At 44.4% G+C, this 12,662-nt stretch overlaps 1 protein-coding gene across 10 annotated transcripts in view; it reads left to right on the top strand.

Annotated features, from left to right (window-relative positions):
* fbrsl1 (fibrosin-like 1) overlaps positions 1–12,662 on the top strand; it is a 329,368-nt gene that overhangs the window by 292,172 nt on the left and 24,534 nt on the right. For all 10 annotated transcript variants that reach the window (XM_035948759.2, XM_023271541.3, XM_023271547.3 and 7 more), the window contains one exon: positions 1,031–1,079. In XM_035948759.2, the coding sequence (XP_035804652.1) occupies positions 1,031–1,079 (49 nt within the window). The remainder of the gene's footprint in view (positions 1–1,030; positions 1,080–12,662) is intronic.

Here is a 12,662-nt window from a genome sequence, read left to right as displayed (position 1 = left end):
CAGATGAGAGGAGCTAGAGCAAAGGGAAATCATGGCTTTAAACAAAGCCCCTATATGGGTTGATATTACAGGCCGTGGAGGATTTTCATTGTTAATATTATCTGCCGAGTATACAGACTTTTTTGCCGCAGTATTTTTGAACAATGCCAGGTTCTGTGTGGCCTTACTGCTTTTTGGTCATAGTATTTAAAAATTTCCTGTCTGGTCAGTGAGCATGTCTTTTTATTGTCTTTTTTTGTTGCAAAAATGTATGGTGTGTTTTGATTTTGGTGGTCCTTGCCAGAATCTACATATCCATCTAACGCACAGAGGAACATACCTTGCAGTGTTTAGTCTAGAAGTCTCCTCTATCGCCTTATAGTCGGATGCCTTTCTCCTGTATGCAGCCACCATTTGGTTTCCACTGCTCGCTGTCAGTCACATCAGCCAGCTCTGTAAGTGTCAGATCATCGGTTTACTTCCCATATGGGCTGATACTGTCTTTGATATTTAATTGGTGAAAGAAATATACAGTTTTTAGGGTGGAATTGTATTCCTTTCATGAGATATGCAATTCCTTTAAAAAATAATGCAGAATAAAATGCGATTTCTGAGCGGCATCTTGTATGCAGGAGCCTTTGTGCTCTAATGCTGTATAGCCATCTTACTGACTTCCTTGTCTTTGACAGCATTTCTTTTAAGGGTTTTCAGGTGGCACAACAGTGCCACCTAATGTTACCTCATCAGGAAAGAGCCAGACAGGGACCATCTGGTACAGAGGGAGTTCTTCTCGTTGGCTGATTTGAGACTGTTGATTGACTGTATAATGCTGTGTGTGGGAGCTGAACTTTACCTCCAAGCACTTGTAACCACATTTGTGGCTGAATAAGCCTTTTACTGAGCAGGCAAAGTATGTGCCTGTGCCTGCATTAGTTTTGATGAATTACCTTAAATTATATGAGTCAGTTTTCCTAATAGGAGTGACTGTGGTTTGTCAGTGGCTCTGCTCATCAAACAAATCCACTAAAGGTCTGCTTTCTTGTTTTTCCAGGTGTCTGATGTAGGATCGGAGAAGCTCTTTTCCCCTACCACACCCAAAGGTAAGAGCCTGATCTGTTTTCTGCTGTGTCCTTCCAGTCCTCTCTCTTCTGTCTCGTTCATACACATCACAACAACTGGGCTTTGCAAATGAGTCCAATTCTTCCTCGCTCTAATCCTGCAGCTCCCATTCAGATTTAAATGTCAGCAGACATAAACAAGGTCTGGTGACTACATATGCATACATTTTTGCCTGGGTGCAGAGTGGCGTTTCTTGGACGACCCCGCCAAAGGCTTAGCCCTCCTACATATTGGTTCATTAGAGGGGATTTAGAGCCTCCCTGCCACATGCTCCCACAAATGGGAACTTCCCCTCAGGCAATACAAGCTCTCTGACAGCAGGCCTGGACCATAATGGATGCCAAAGGAAAGCGAGAGAAAGAGCTTTGTCAGCCCCCCAGACAACACAAACTCTGTGTGTGTGCATTCACATATGCACATTTGAGGATTATAAGACCCTTTCTTTTTGTGTGGTATGATCATGCATGATTTCACATGATTTAGTGCATTTTTGTATTCGTGTACACACAGTGACATACATGTGTGGGTATATTTGGCATGTCACTGACACCATGTGGGCATAGACTGTAGGCTGCACCTGTGTATTTGCTACATGCAACGATGCTTGGCAGGTCAGAGCAGGCAGAAAGGTATCAAGCTGTGGATGCAGGGAGGCGGAGAAGAGAGGAGAGGCTCCATCAGCCTGGTAGTGACAGATAGCAGCATGGAGACCACGTCCCTCCAGGGCAGGACCCAGGAAGGAGGCCCATTAACACAAGCTGAGGGAGAAGGAAGTGGATCTGCTGAACAGAGTAAAATATGGCCGTGTTAGGAGAGTTTTGGAGGGGGGGGCATGTTTGCAGGACTCAACAGTTCAACTGTTAAAAATGTTGTCCTAATGTCACAAATATATTTCACTCAGCGTACCTTTTTTGATAAATATTTCTGGAAAATGTTGAGATAAAGTCTTTTGTAGAGATGATAGAAATCAGTGCAGCCAGTTCTGTATTCCATCTTGGTTGTGACATTGCACCACAGCTCTGATCATCAAAAATGAGAGTTTTTTTTCCTGTATCTCCATTTCATTCACCTCCACATCAGAGCATCCACTCTGAAAGCTACGTGTATTCCCTCTCAACAGCATATAAAGGTGTTGCTTGGTTTAGCACTTCAGCTTTGACTGCTGACTGGAAAAGCACGGCTGACAAGCAGAGAGAAACCAGGCCTGCTGGCTGTATGATGTAGATGACCTGTGACCAGCGTCGGCCTCGCGAAACCTGCATTCACAATGACAATGACTTCCAGACTTGCATGGTTTAGAAAACAACTAGACCGCGTCCAACTCCCTCTATTCTCCACCAGGCTGCTGCTGTTGTCAGCTGTCAGGGTGTTGACTTATTTTCCCTGCATGCTTGTACAGAGCATGGCTGCATATAAGCAGGCCCTGCCATGGACAGCTGATAGTGCAGGCACATGCACAGCCACTGTCAAACACCGCTTTCTATTTCAGCGAGTGAAGGAAGGCTTGTGTGGGTCTTGCTAACGTGCACACAGGGCTGAGGATTAGATCCCTGGGATTACATCCTGCCAATCCAATCACAGTCTCTCCTGATTATCACACAGATCAACCAGATCCTGTTTGGATGATGTAGTAGAAGGGCACCAGATTAGAGTTGGGGGTTAGAAAGGGTGAGGCAGAAAAGAAATCAGCAGTTTGATGAGGTGATTTGGTGACGATGAGGAAGAAGTTGCCACGCTAGAAGGGCAGAGCTGCCAGCCAGCTCTCATCTCCCATTCCAATGTTGTTGTTTGGAGCTGTAATGGATTCTAGGACAGTGTTTGTTTTTGGCTTGGACTGGTTTTTCTGTGTGTGTATAATGTGTGTGCAATACTGAGCAGCCCACAGGCTGTTTTCCTCTGGTTTAGAATGCAGCGTATGTGTCCCATTACCGGTCTCGCTCACGGTCCTGTGGGACTGATGAAAAGCCCGCGTTCCTCTGATCACCAGGCCTGTCGAGCTGTTGGCTGGGAGAGTCTCAGACAGATGCATGCACACCCACACCCACCCACACACACACACACACACACACACACACACACACATAAACATTATGGTACACATAAATATATAATGCTGTGACCATGTTTGGCTTGTACAATTCACCAGATAATGAGTGTTTCTTTTACTTTTACCTCTTCCTTGCATTTCAACGTTATGCTCCCTTTTGAACTTTATTTTGGTGAGCAGTTACGTGTACAAACAGTTGAGGTTAAGTTCAAATTGTACACAGGCCCACAGTCTGTCATGTTAATGAAACGGTTCAGGGTTAATAGAGGAGAGGAAAGACCAACATTGTAATCAGTGATGGCAGAACACTGTAATTATGCACACAGAACAGGGTTTTGGGCAAAACCCAGACACCCAAGCCTTCTTTCTCTCATATTTACTTTTCATCATCTCTGCATCGCTTGCCTGTTGACAACCTGTTATAGATGCAAGCCGACGGTACTGATAATAGCACAAACTAATAGTATCTGTAATAGTACAGCACACACTGTGCAATTCTCTTTGGGTGTTGTTACCCAAGAGCAACCACAAGTTCTGCTGAATGTCTGTCTGTGTTGGTGGTTATAATGTAGGAAGGTGCAGCACAGGGCAAGCATTATCTAACAGTTATTGGTTTTTGTTTATTTCCTGTCTTAAACCTCCTGCAAATTATTGATTTCCTGGAGGATGGCATGTTTAAGTAAAAGCGCTGTGAAGCCTTGTGCTCCACTCAGGGCTACTCTTATTGAATCGCAGGTCAGAGTTTACTGTTGTCACTTGCTAGAAGGCGAATGAGAAGCTAAATGTAGCTGCTGAGCATGTACAGGGCACCTCCACAGAGCACAGATAAACACTTCGCTGGTAGGCCTTCTTATGACATTTCACAAAGCTGGGCCTATGGATGTGGTGGGGAGTTATCACCTAGCTGTCAGCAGCTAGAAATATCTGAGAAGAACACTTAGGAATCTGCACTGGCTATGCTGAATGTTGCATCTGTGGGTTTTAGAGCAATAAGTACGGTCGAGGCACCCTCTTTTTCCACCCCTTCTCCTCTCTGAGGTTCTGTTGTCTCAGCTAAATGCAACCTGCCATGTTGTGATGGTAAACCCATGTGGTGTGCTGTCCACCAGAGAAACCTGGGGCATCTTGGGATAGCAGGAGAAAGATTGGTAGAAAACCCATTTCTGAAGTGGATTTGTGCCCTTGTAATCCTGATTAATTTTGACCCGTTGTGCTCATTTTAAACAGAGCATTACAGTAAGCGTGAACACAGCAAGCTCCAGGGCGAAACCAGGAGCTTAGCGGCTTTGGGAGGCTTAGCTGCAGATGGCATTTTAAGCTGGACTTAATAAATTGTTTCCATTAAACTTACCGGCCCACACATACTGGATTAGACCAGTGGAACAAAGGAAGAGAAGAGCGTGCAGACGAAGAGAGGGGGGGGAGAAAAAGCACACAGAACTGCCATCATGCACATCTGAGTCTGTTAACATCTCTCTGAGGCCAAATGAAAGGTGAAGATGAGGTTACTGTAGTGTTAAGGGAGAGAGAGGAGCTTTTGGACATGAATGCAAAATGCACTCACTTTAGATCTCGTGCTCGTCAGGGATGTCGGACCAATTTGCTTAAATGACATAGAAGTAAACAAACAAAAAAGATGCATAAACCATTTAGCTTGGCAGTGGATTTAGGGCTTATCCTCTGACTGTTTATATATAAACACATTAACAGTGCTGTAGCTTAAGGATTTAGGATCTGCCCATACCCTTGCTTTTTTTTTTTCCTATGGAAGCTTTTTACTCATATATCCATCTGCTATTGTGGGAAATCAATTCCTTATGGTAGAACCCCGCCTCTCGCCTCGTCTATCCTCAGCCCGCCTCCGCCATACCTCCTTCCCCCATCGGCTCACGGCTTGCTCCCTAAGCTCTCATTATGTGCTACACAGTCCAGGGTCCCTGTGTCGAATCGCTAATCAACCACCCTGTCTGCAGGCCTGCTCTCTCAATAGGTGCTGAGTGGCCTTTGTTCCACCGCTGCTGTTTGCTGCATGTCAATAAAAGAGCTACGGTCTCCTCTACCTCCCTCCTCCGCCTCGCCTTCCGTTACCTGGGCCAGCAGGAGCTACAGGCCAGCAGCGGAAGCTTACATAAAAATGAAACACGTCTCACCTGCTGGATTCTGAATGCCGGAGAAGGGGAGGAAGGATGGTGATTGGAGTGGGAGCAGCAAGGTCAGGGGCAGAGGGATTGAGGGCAGCTCAGGCATAGTGAAGTAGATGAGAGAGCATGTTTGTATTCGGCCGAGCAGCTCTCCTCTGGCCAGGTCAGTGTAATGTATCACTAACCTCAGTGGCCAGCCTGACTGTTTGCAGCCTCTCACCCATTAAATAATGAATGGAGGTTGACCTTCTGACCAACTAATCAGCTTTTCGCCGCCGTTGAATCGGGATAGAGTGGAGGTAGACGGAGAGTGTGGCTGGCTGGCTGGCTTTCTAGCAGGCAGGCTAGATGACTGCAGGGCAGACATGACATTGGAAAAACATAAGGGATGCAAAAGGCTTCACACAGCCAGATTAGCAAAGGCTAGGAATTGAAAGCAGCCATCACCGCTGTGGAATCTAAGCCTGGTTAAGCTCACCTCGAGTACCTGCTGTGATTTGTTTGACAAATTCCAGACAGCTTGCAGGAAATACTTTCGTTATCAGAGAGACCAATGTTCCTATATTGACACAACACTTATTTTGAAGCTGTGCTGTTTTGAGGGTTCATATATGACAGGCACATGTGCAGGAGGGAGTTGAGAGATGGTAGTTTGGGTTGCAGAAAATAAACCTCTCTTGCTTCTAACATCATCCCCCTTGTTAATGAGCTTGAACAGCAGCTCATGTGTTCCCTCATTCGTTTTAAATATTAAAAAGGTACAAACTCCTCGCAGAATACAGAAGGCAGATGGGTTAGCTAACACTAGGAGTTCAGGGAGACAAAATACTTAGGAGGAATTGAGAAAACCAAAACATGACTTGTTTCTTTATTAATCTGTGGGTTATTACTGTTCACAGCCACAGGACAGCTTATGAACTGAGTGATTTGTTTTTGGAGAAAAGGGTTGATATTAATGCTCCCTTTATTGATAGTGCTAATGCTGTTTGTGCAGCCATCCTTGTCGGAAAGATGAAAATAAATAGGGGGAGCTCAGCGGAGATAAGACACGTGTTTAATTATTAATTGAGCCATTACTGACAGAGATTGCCTTTTTTGATTTAAAGCAGGAAGGCCTGCTTCAGGGACAGAAAAAGCAATTACAGAATTCCCAGCTTGCACCGCTGCTGCCCATCGTTCAACATGCGCTGCAAGAGAGGAGTGAAAGGAGACAAAACGCTCACGCACACACATACACTCACACACATCCTGTCACACTGCAGTGTTCCATAAATTATTTTAATTCTTCTTCAATATTTATAGCTTTTTAAATTACGATTACATCGTCATGTAGTATTTATGTAGAGTGGCATGCAGTCAAAGGGACCAAACCACATTACCCACAACCCCTCTGTGGTCTGGCACCTCGAAAAGCTGACTGGAAGGGATTGTTGGAATTTCTATGATGCAAGAAGTGATGTCAGAATGCACCGTCTTTTACAAGCTGCCAGTTTTCAAAGGCAGTCCTGATTTTCCATGCATGGCAATTAAGTGGCTTGTAAAGTCATTGCTGATATGTCAAGCTAACCCCCTGTGCACTCTGTAGCCCCTTTAGAGCACTATTGCGTCCATTAGAAAAGTGTCTTCTCTGTGCAGAGAGCCTAGTGCGCATGAAATATTAACTCAACCCCCCTTCAGAGCATTTGGTCACTGCTGGTTAAGTTTCATTTGTGAAACAGAGACTCTGTTGGATACTCCGTCTATTTCCCTCTCTTGTCTGCATTAGCTGTGATACGTGAGGACGCTTGACACCTGTCAGTCAGTGCTATCAGTCCCTGTCATCTGCGTCAGCGAGCCCATGGCTGGTGATCAGCTATTGTGACAGAAAATTGGAGTCACACTGAAAGCTGTATGTGTGGCTTTGTGTTCATCGACTGACTATGGATTCCACTTTATCTGTGGAAAGGCAGGAACTACAAAATCAGTAAAGGCCATGACGGACATTTAGGATAAGTTGTCAGGGACATGACCAGCATTTTGGGCGTGCCATCTCTATTTTGCTGTTTGTGTTGCCTCAGATACAGTCGGAGTTAATGTGAATTCACTTCAGTACTGTGCAGCCTCAAAGCTACCTCCTCTCACTTTCAGAGTTGTTCAGCTCAGGTTAAATGTTAATATTTGCAGTTTATTCTGGTCTTTCATGTGCAGGATCCCTCTCACCTGCTACACCTCAGCTATCCTGCCATCAGCGTTGTGCACACCATGCTCTGAAAAAAAAAAGCACATGAATTTTTGTTGTGGCTGCGACCCCGAGGTGACACCTCAGGCAACATTTTTTTGTGCAAGCGTTCAATAGCGAACACACAGCAGGAAGAGTGCATTCACAGCGCTGAAACCTGGAACAGGACTACTGTCGTCAAGAAAAAAGGTTTAGATATTATTTGATATGGTGATATTTTTTGATCAAGCTCAGGGCCCAAAACATTACAGAGAAGAAATATTGCAATAAATGGCTATTTATTGAAATAGCTGCAAACTGACATGCTGAACCAAAACATTTTGCAGTTTCTTACTGTGGTTTAGTTCAGCTTCACTATGAACCAAGCTCTTGAGCATGTATTCTGAGCTGATTGTCAAACACAGGTTTGACTGTCATCGCGACACAGTAGCAACATTGGATAAAATAGATGTGGGCTACTTTTTTTTTGTGGGGGGGGGGGGTTGTTTGTTTGTTTGTTTTTTGTTGAGATTGTTTTTTTTCAGGAGCAGGGAAAAATTTAGAGAGGAAATAACTCGAGAGCAGCAGCTCTCATCACATCTTCTGTCTAATCTTAATCCTCCTCCTCGTCCAAAGAAAACACAGCCAACTGCATTGTGGAAAGCCTTTTCATTGTTTTCTTATGAGAATACATGACCAGCATCTTGTCAGTACTGTCAAGCCTGAAATGTAAAGCGTGTCGGCTCTGATCACTTGCAGGTTTTCTTGCTTTTAATCCTTTATTCCCAGCTCCAGTCACTCTGCCAGAGAGAGTGGGTTTTTCCCCCGCCCAGCATTTGTTTGAAGATCCCAGTTCCTCGCTATGTGCGTTTTAAGCTCATCTGTGTTGAGAGGTTCCGAGCCAATGTTGTTTGCAGATGAGGCTGTAACGCTCATTGACAAAGCCAGATGGTAGGCGATTGTGGCCAAACACGACGCTTGGATAATGTGCAATCGCTGGCAAGGGGACAGTCGTCAGCCTAGATGGATATTACAAACATGCTTGTAATGGATTGGACATTTTGGGAAGCAGTTCACACGGGCTTGTGAAGATGGAAAACGCATCGCCAGGAACAGAACGGATGTAAAATGCTTCAGATTCCATGACAGACAAGGACATCCAAGTATCAGAAGAACATGCCAGAGTATTGAGGGGAGAAAGGAGATGAACCCAGGAAACCAGATCCCAAATCAAACAGAAGTATTAGCAAGCCGTATAAAGTATTTTCCGAGTATTTCCAGATGGGTGGTCCTCTCCTAGTGTTTGTTCAGTATTTCTGAGCCCTTTACCGTTCTAGTGGTCACATATTAGTATCCGTGTTTCTGTCAGTGGCTTATCAGAGACGCTCTGTCTACAAGCAGTACTGCAGGCTTGGACTCGTACAGTAGGGCTGAGTCTGGAGATAGAGTCTGGCTATTAGCCTTGACCCCAGCACACGGTGAAAGATGTAACTTGACACGTACTGCTGAGAAAGCGCTTGTTTTCGGTCGTGTATTTCACTGGACGTGAGCGCCCCGTTTGTTAACAGACAGAGGCAGAGGGGCGGCATTTTTAGGGATGGTTTGAGAAAAAAAAAAGGAACATGCACAGTGTGGTCTCCTCCAATATTCAAGCGGTCATCTGTTTGGCTGTTGTTTTTGGCTACCGGTGAATTCCCTGCACTGGGCCCTATTGGTGGGGCCCCAAACGGCCTCTGACTGACTGTAATACCCCATTCAGCAGAGCATGGGCTCCAACCTCCCTGGCTGTTGGGTTAGTGCTGCTGTGTTGAGGGGGTGAGCAGCAGGGCTGGGATTTCACTGCTGTTTGTTTTGGGAAGGAGCAAGAGGGATTGTTCCAATGTCACATGAGCCATGGAGAGATGTGTACAGAGTACTAACAGCAGCACTGACCGGGGTTAGACTGACACATGGTGTTCCTGACATTTGCATTTTGGTTCAGATATGAGTAAAATACTCATTAAGTTTTTCCATTCCTGTATAAAACTGTAAATGTTGCAGTATTGTGGTAATAACATGATGCACACACACACACACACACACACACACACACACACACACACACACACACACACACACACACACACACAAATAAACAGATAGATAGATAGATAGATAGAATAGGTAGTATCATAATTGTATATATTTTTATTATATCTTAGATTTATAAACAGAAATTGTATATCATATAATATTTTGAAAATTGGAAATTATCAATCAATAATTTATGGAAGAGAGGTGGGACTAAATAAGTGTTTGTTTATTTCTTCTTACTCCTTTTCGAATATATAAACCTAGTCCAGAATTGTGAAATATTATTTTTGCTTTATGATTTTGTTTTGTATGTATGTGCACAGATGTGTGTGTGTGTGTGTGTGTGTGTGTGTGTGTGTGTGTGTGTGTGTGTGTGTGTGTGTGTGTGTGTGTGTGTGTGTGTGTGTGTGTGTGTGTATCTGTGTGGGTGTGTGTGTGTGTGTGTGTATATATATATATATATACAGAGAGTGAGAGAGATGTATAGATAGATAGTTAGCTCTTTTAATATGTAATATTAATTCCTTGTTTACTTGGTACTTGTCTACATATTTACATATTTGAAAGAAATATCTAAATCTGTCAATCAAAAACCTGGATTTATTGCACTTTAATATTCAAAACAATATTATGTTAACAGTTAATATTATTATTAGCACTTACAGTAGCTTTTGATTTAGTCTCACTTTTTCCTATCTGTAAAAACTTGAAATACTCCGACAATATTGATACAGGAATGTAATATTTAAATACATTTGTAGCATGGTGAAATACCACTTATCTTGAAGCTTCGCCCAACATTACGAGTGCTGATATTCACATTCAAAAGGACACATCTGTTAAAGCCTAACTGTGACAGATTGCATCAGAATCATGTCTGCTGCGTGTGTTTTTGGAAAAGATCGATATATTGCTATCACTATCACTAATGATACCAGTATCGACTCATCAACTGTTGCATGTAGGGCAGGCGCTGAAGTGCCTGGGGCTGCTTATCAGCTGTGGCACACTGTATTAGTGGTTGGCGTATACTGACCTAATCCTGGTAGCAGGTGCCACTGGAGCCGAGGTAGAGTGGACATGTTTGTCAGGGAGGATGAGCCATCTGGGTCTTGATACTTTATGGTGCTTAAAACACACTCTCAAGTGTGACACTCCCAGCGCTTACCTTTTAGCTGCGCACAATAATCAAAGCGCTGGCTGCTAAAGGGAGAGAGAGGAGGCTTTCAGGAGAATTTACAGGGTTTGATGTGGTGTGGAGTCTCTATTTCGACATGGTTTCATGAAACAGTCAGACACACTTGGCGGTTTGATTTTGATTCCTCTAACTCCTTCAGTGTTGTTTTTGTCATGTGCAGTCTGAAATATGTCGAGCAGAAAAGAAAGTGTGTTAGTTTTGTTTTTGTTTCTGTGTTTTTTTTTGCTATTGTGCCAGCCAGCCTTGCTCAACACTTTTCTGGGGCCTTGTGTTGTTTTGTTTTTTTGTTTCTTTTTGTTTCCTGGTGTAGTCTGTTTCATCTCGCAAGCGATTTGGCTCGTTTCAGAGTCCAATTTCGCTGTTGTTTCACCGTGCGCACCCCCCCCTTCCCTCTCCTCGCAGACATACTCACATTCACACATTTCCCCAAACTGACACGCTGCCTTCACACTCCAAACAAATCAATTCTTCACTTGCCGCACTTGGAACACCAGACTGAAACGCGGCAGCTCATAGCAGCCCTGAAAGCGTGCAGGCTGTTGTTAATGTTCCTTGTCCACTGCGGATCAGGCAGGCCAAGCTCAGATCCTCCTGCCTCTGCATGTGTGTGTTGCTGCCTGCTTGTATGTGTGGCCTGGGCTCAGAGGAGATGGGAGCAGACGGTCAGTGGTGGGTTTGGGTTAGCAGCGGTCCCACAGGTCAGGATCCGGGCCTTGTCTCCATTAGTTTACTTGACACAACTCTGTCCCCTCTGCTCTCTCTTCCCTCCCCTCTGCCTTATTAACTAACCCCTCTCACTCCCTCTTTCTCCCCCAGTCTGGGTCACTTTATCCTCTTCCTCTGTCATGCTCTCTCCCTCCAATCAAGAATGATGAATGAGGTGCAAGGAAGGACGGCGAGTGTTTGCGAACCTGATACACCCTCCAATTGTCACTCTTCCTTCGGTGTTGAAGAACATGGTGGTTGGGGGGAGGAAGGGAGGGCTTTCGAGAAGGCTTTTGTGTGTGTTTGTCTAACTAAGCTCAGTATGAAAGCTATTTCAAACATCTCTACCTCGGCCCGCTAAGTGTGTCATCAGCCTTGACATGTAATTTATCGACCCTCCCTTCGCCACCAAAAAATAGAAGACTCAAACTACAGAAAACAGTTTTTAGGAGTCTTCACTTTTGGATATCACAAGCTCTGACTGCTGCAGAAAAAAAAAGACTTGTAACCCATAAGAACACAGCTCTTTTGGCATGTAGCCATTAGCAGGGGGAAATGGCAGCTCTAGTCTAGTCTTCAACAGCTGCTGGGCTTCCATCTGTAAGCCTAATTACCCAGCAGCACCCCAGGAACAGCTCTGCGCCAGGATTCTCCTATAGAAGTGGTATTGATTACATCAGTGGGTCTATAGTGGACAGTGTGTTTCCCTAGAGGCCTGCAAATATGTGAAACTTTACCCCACACACTTTGATACACACTGGAGTGCTATCTTTAGATAAATACTCAACTAAAATCTTAAGTCCCCATTGCGTCCACCCTTCCTGTGAAGGAAATTTGACATATACCAAGATCAATTACAGATATTCTAGTGCTGAGTGTATAAAATAGTCAATGGCAAATTAAGTAGATTTTAAGAGGTCAATATTAAGGTGACTGGGGCGACTGGGGCTCAGGTGGTAGAGCAGGTTGTCCACCCATCATAAAGGTTGGAGGTTCAATCCCCGGCTCCTCTTCATGCCACGGTGTCCTTGGGCGAGACGCTGAACCTTAAAATGCATAGCAGCTCTGCCACCATTAGTGTGTAAGAGTGTGAATATAAAATACTGTAAAGCACTTTGAGTACCACTGAGGTAGAAAAGCGCTTCAAAAGTGCAGACTATTTGCCATTGAAGACAAAATTGCCAAACTACTCGTAAATTATAG

The sequence above is a fragment of the Amphiprion ocellaris genome, chromosome 6 (genome assembly GCF_022539595.1).
Source record: "Amphiprion ocellaris isolate individual 3 ecotype Okinawa chromosome 6, ASM2253959v1, whole genome shotgun sequence".
NCBI classification, from domain to species: domain Eukaryota; kingdom Metazoa; phylum Chordata; class Actinopteri; family Pomacentridae; genus Amphiprion; species Amphiprion ocellaris.
Note: the sequence above shows the minus strand (reverse complement) of the source record. Positions and strands in the feature narration are given on the sequence as shown.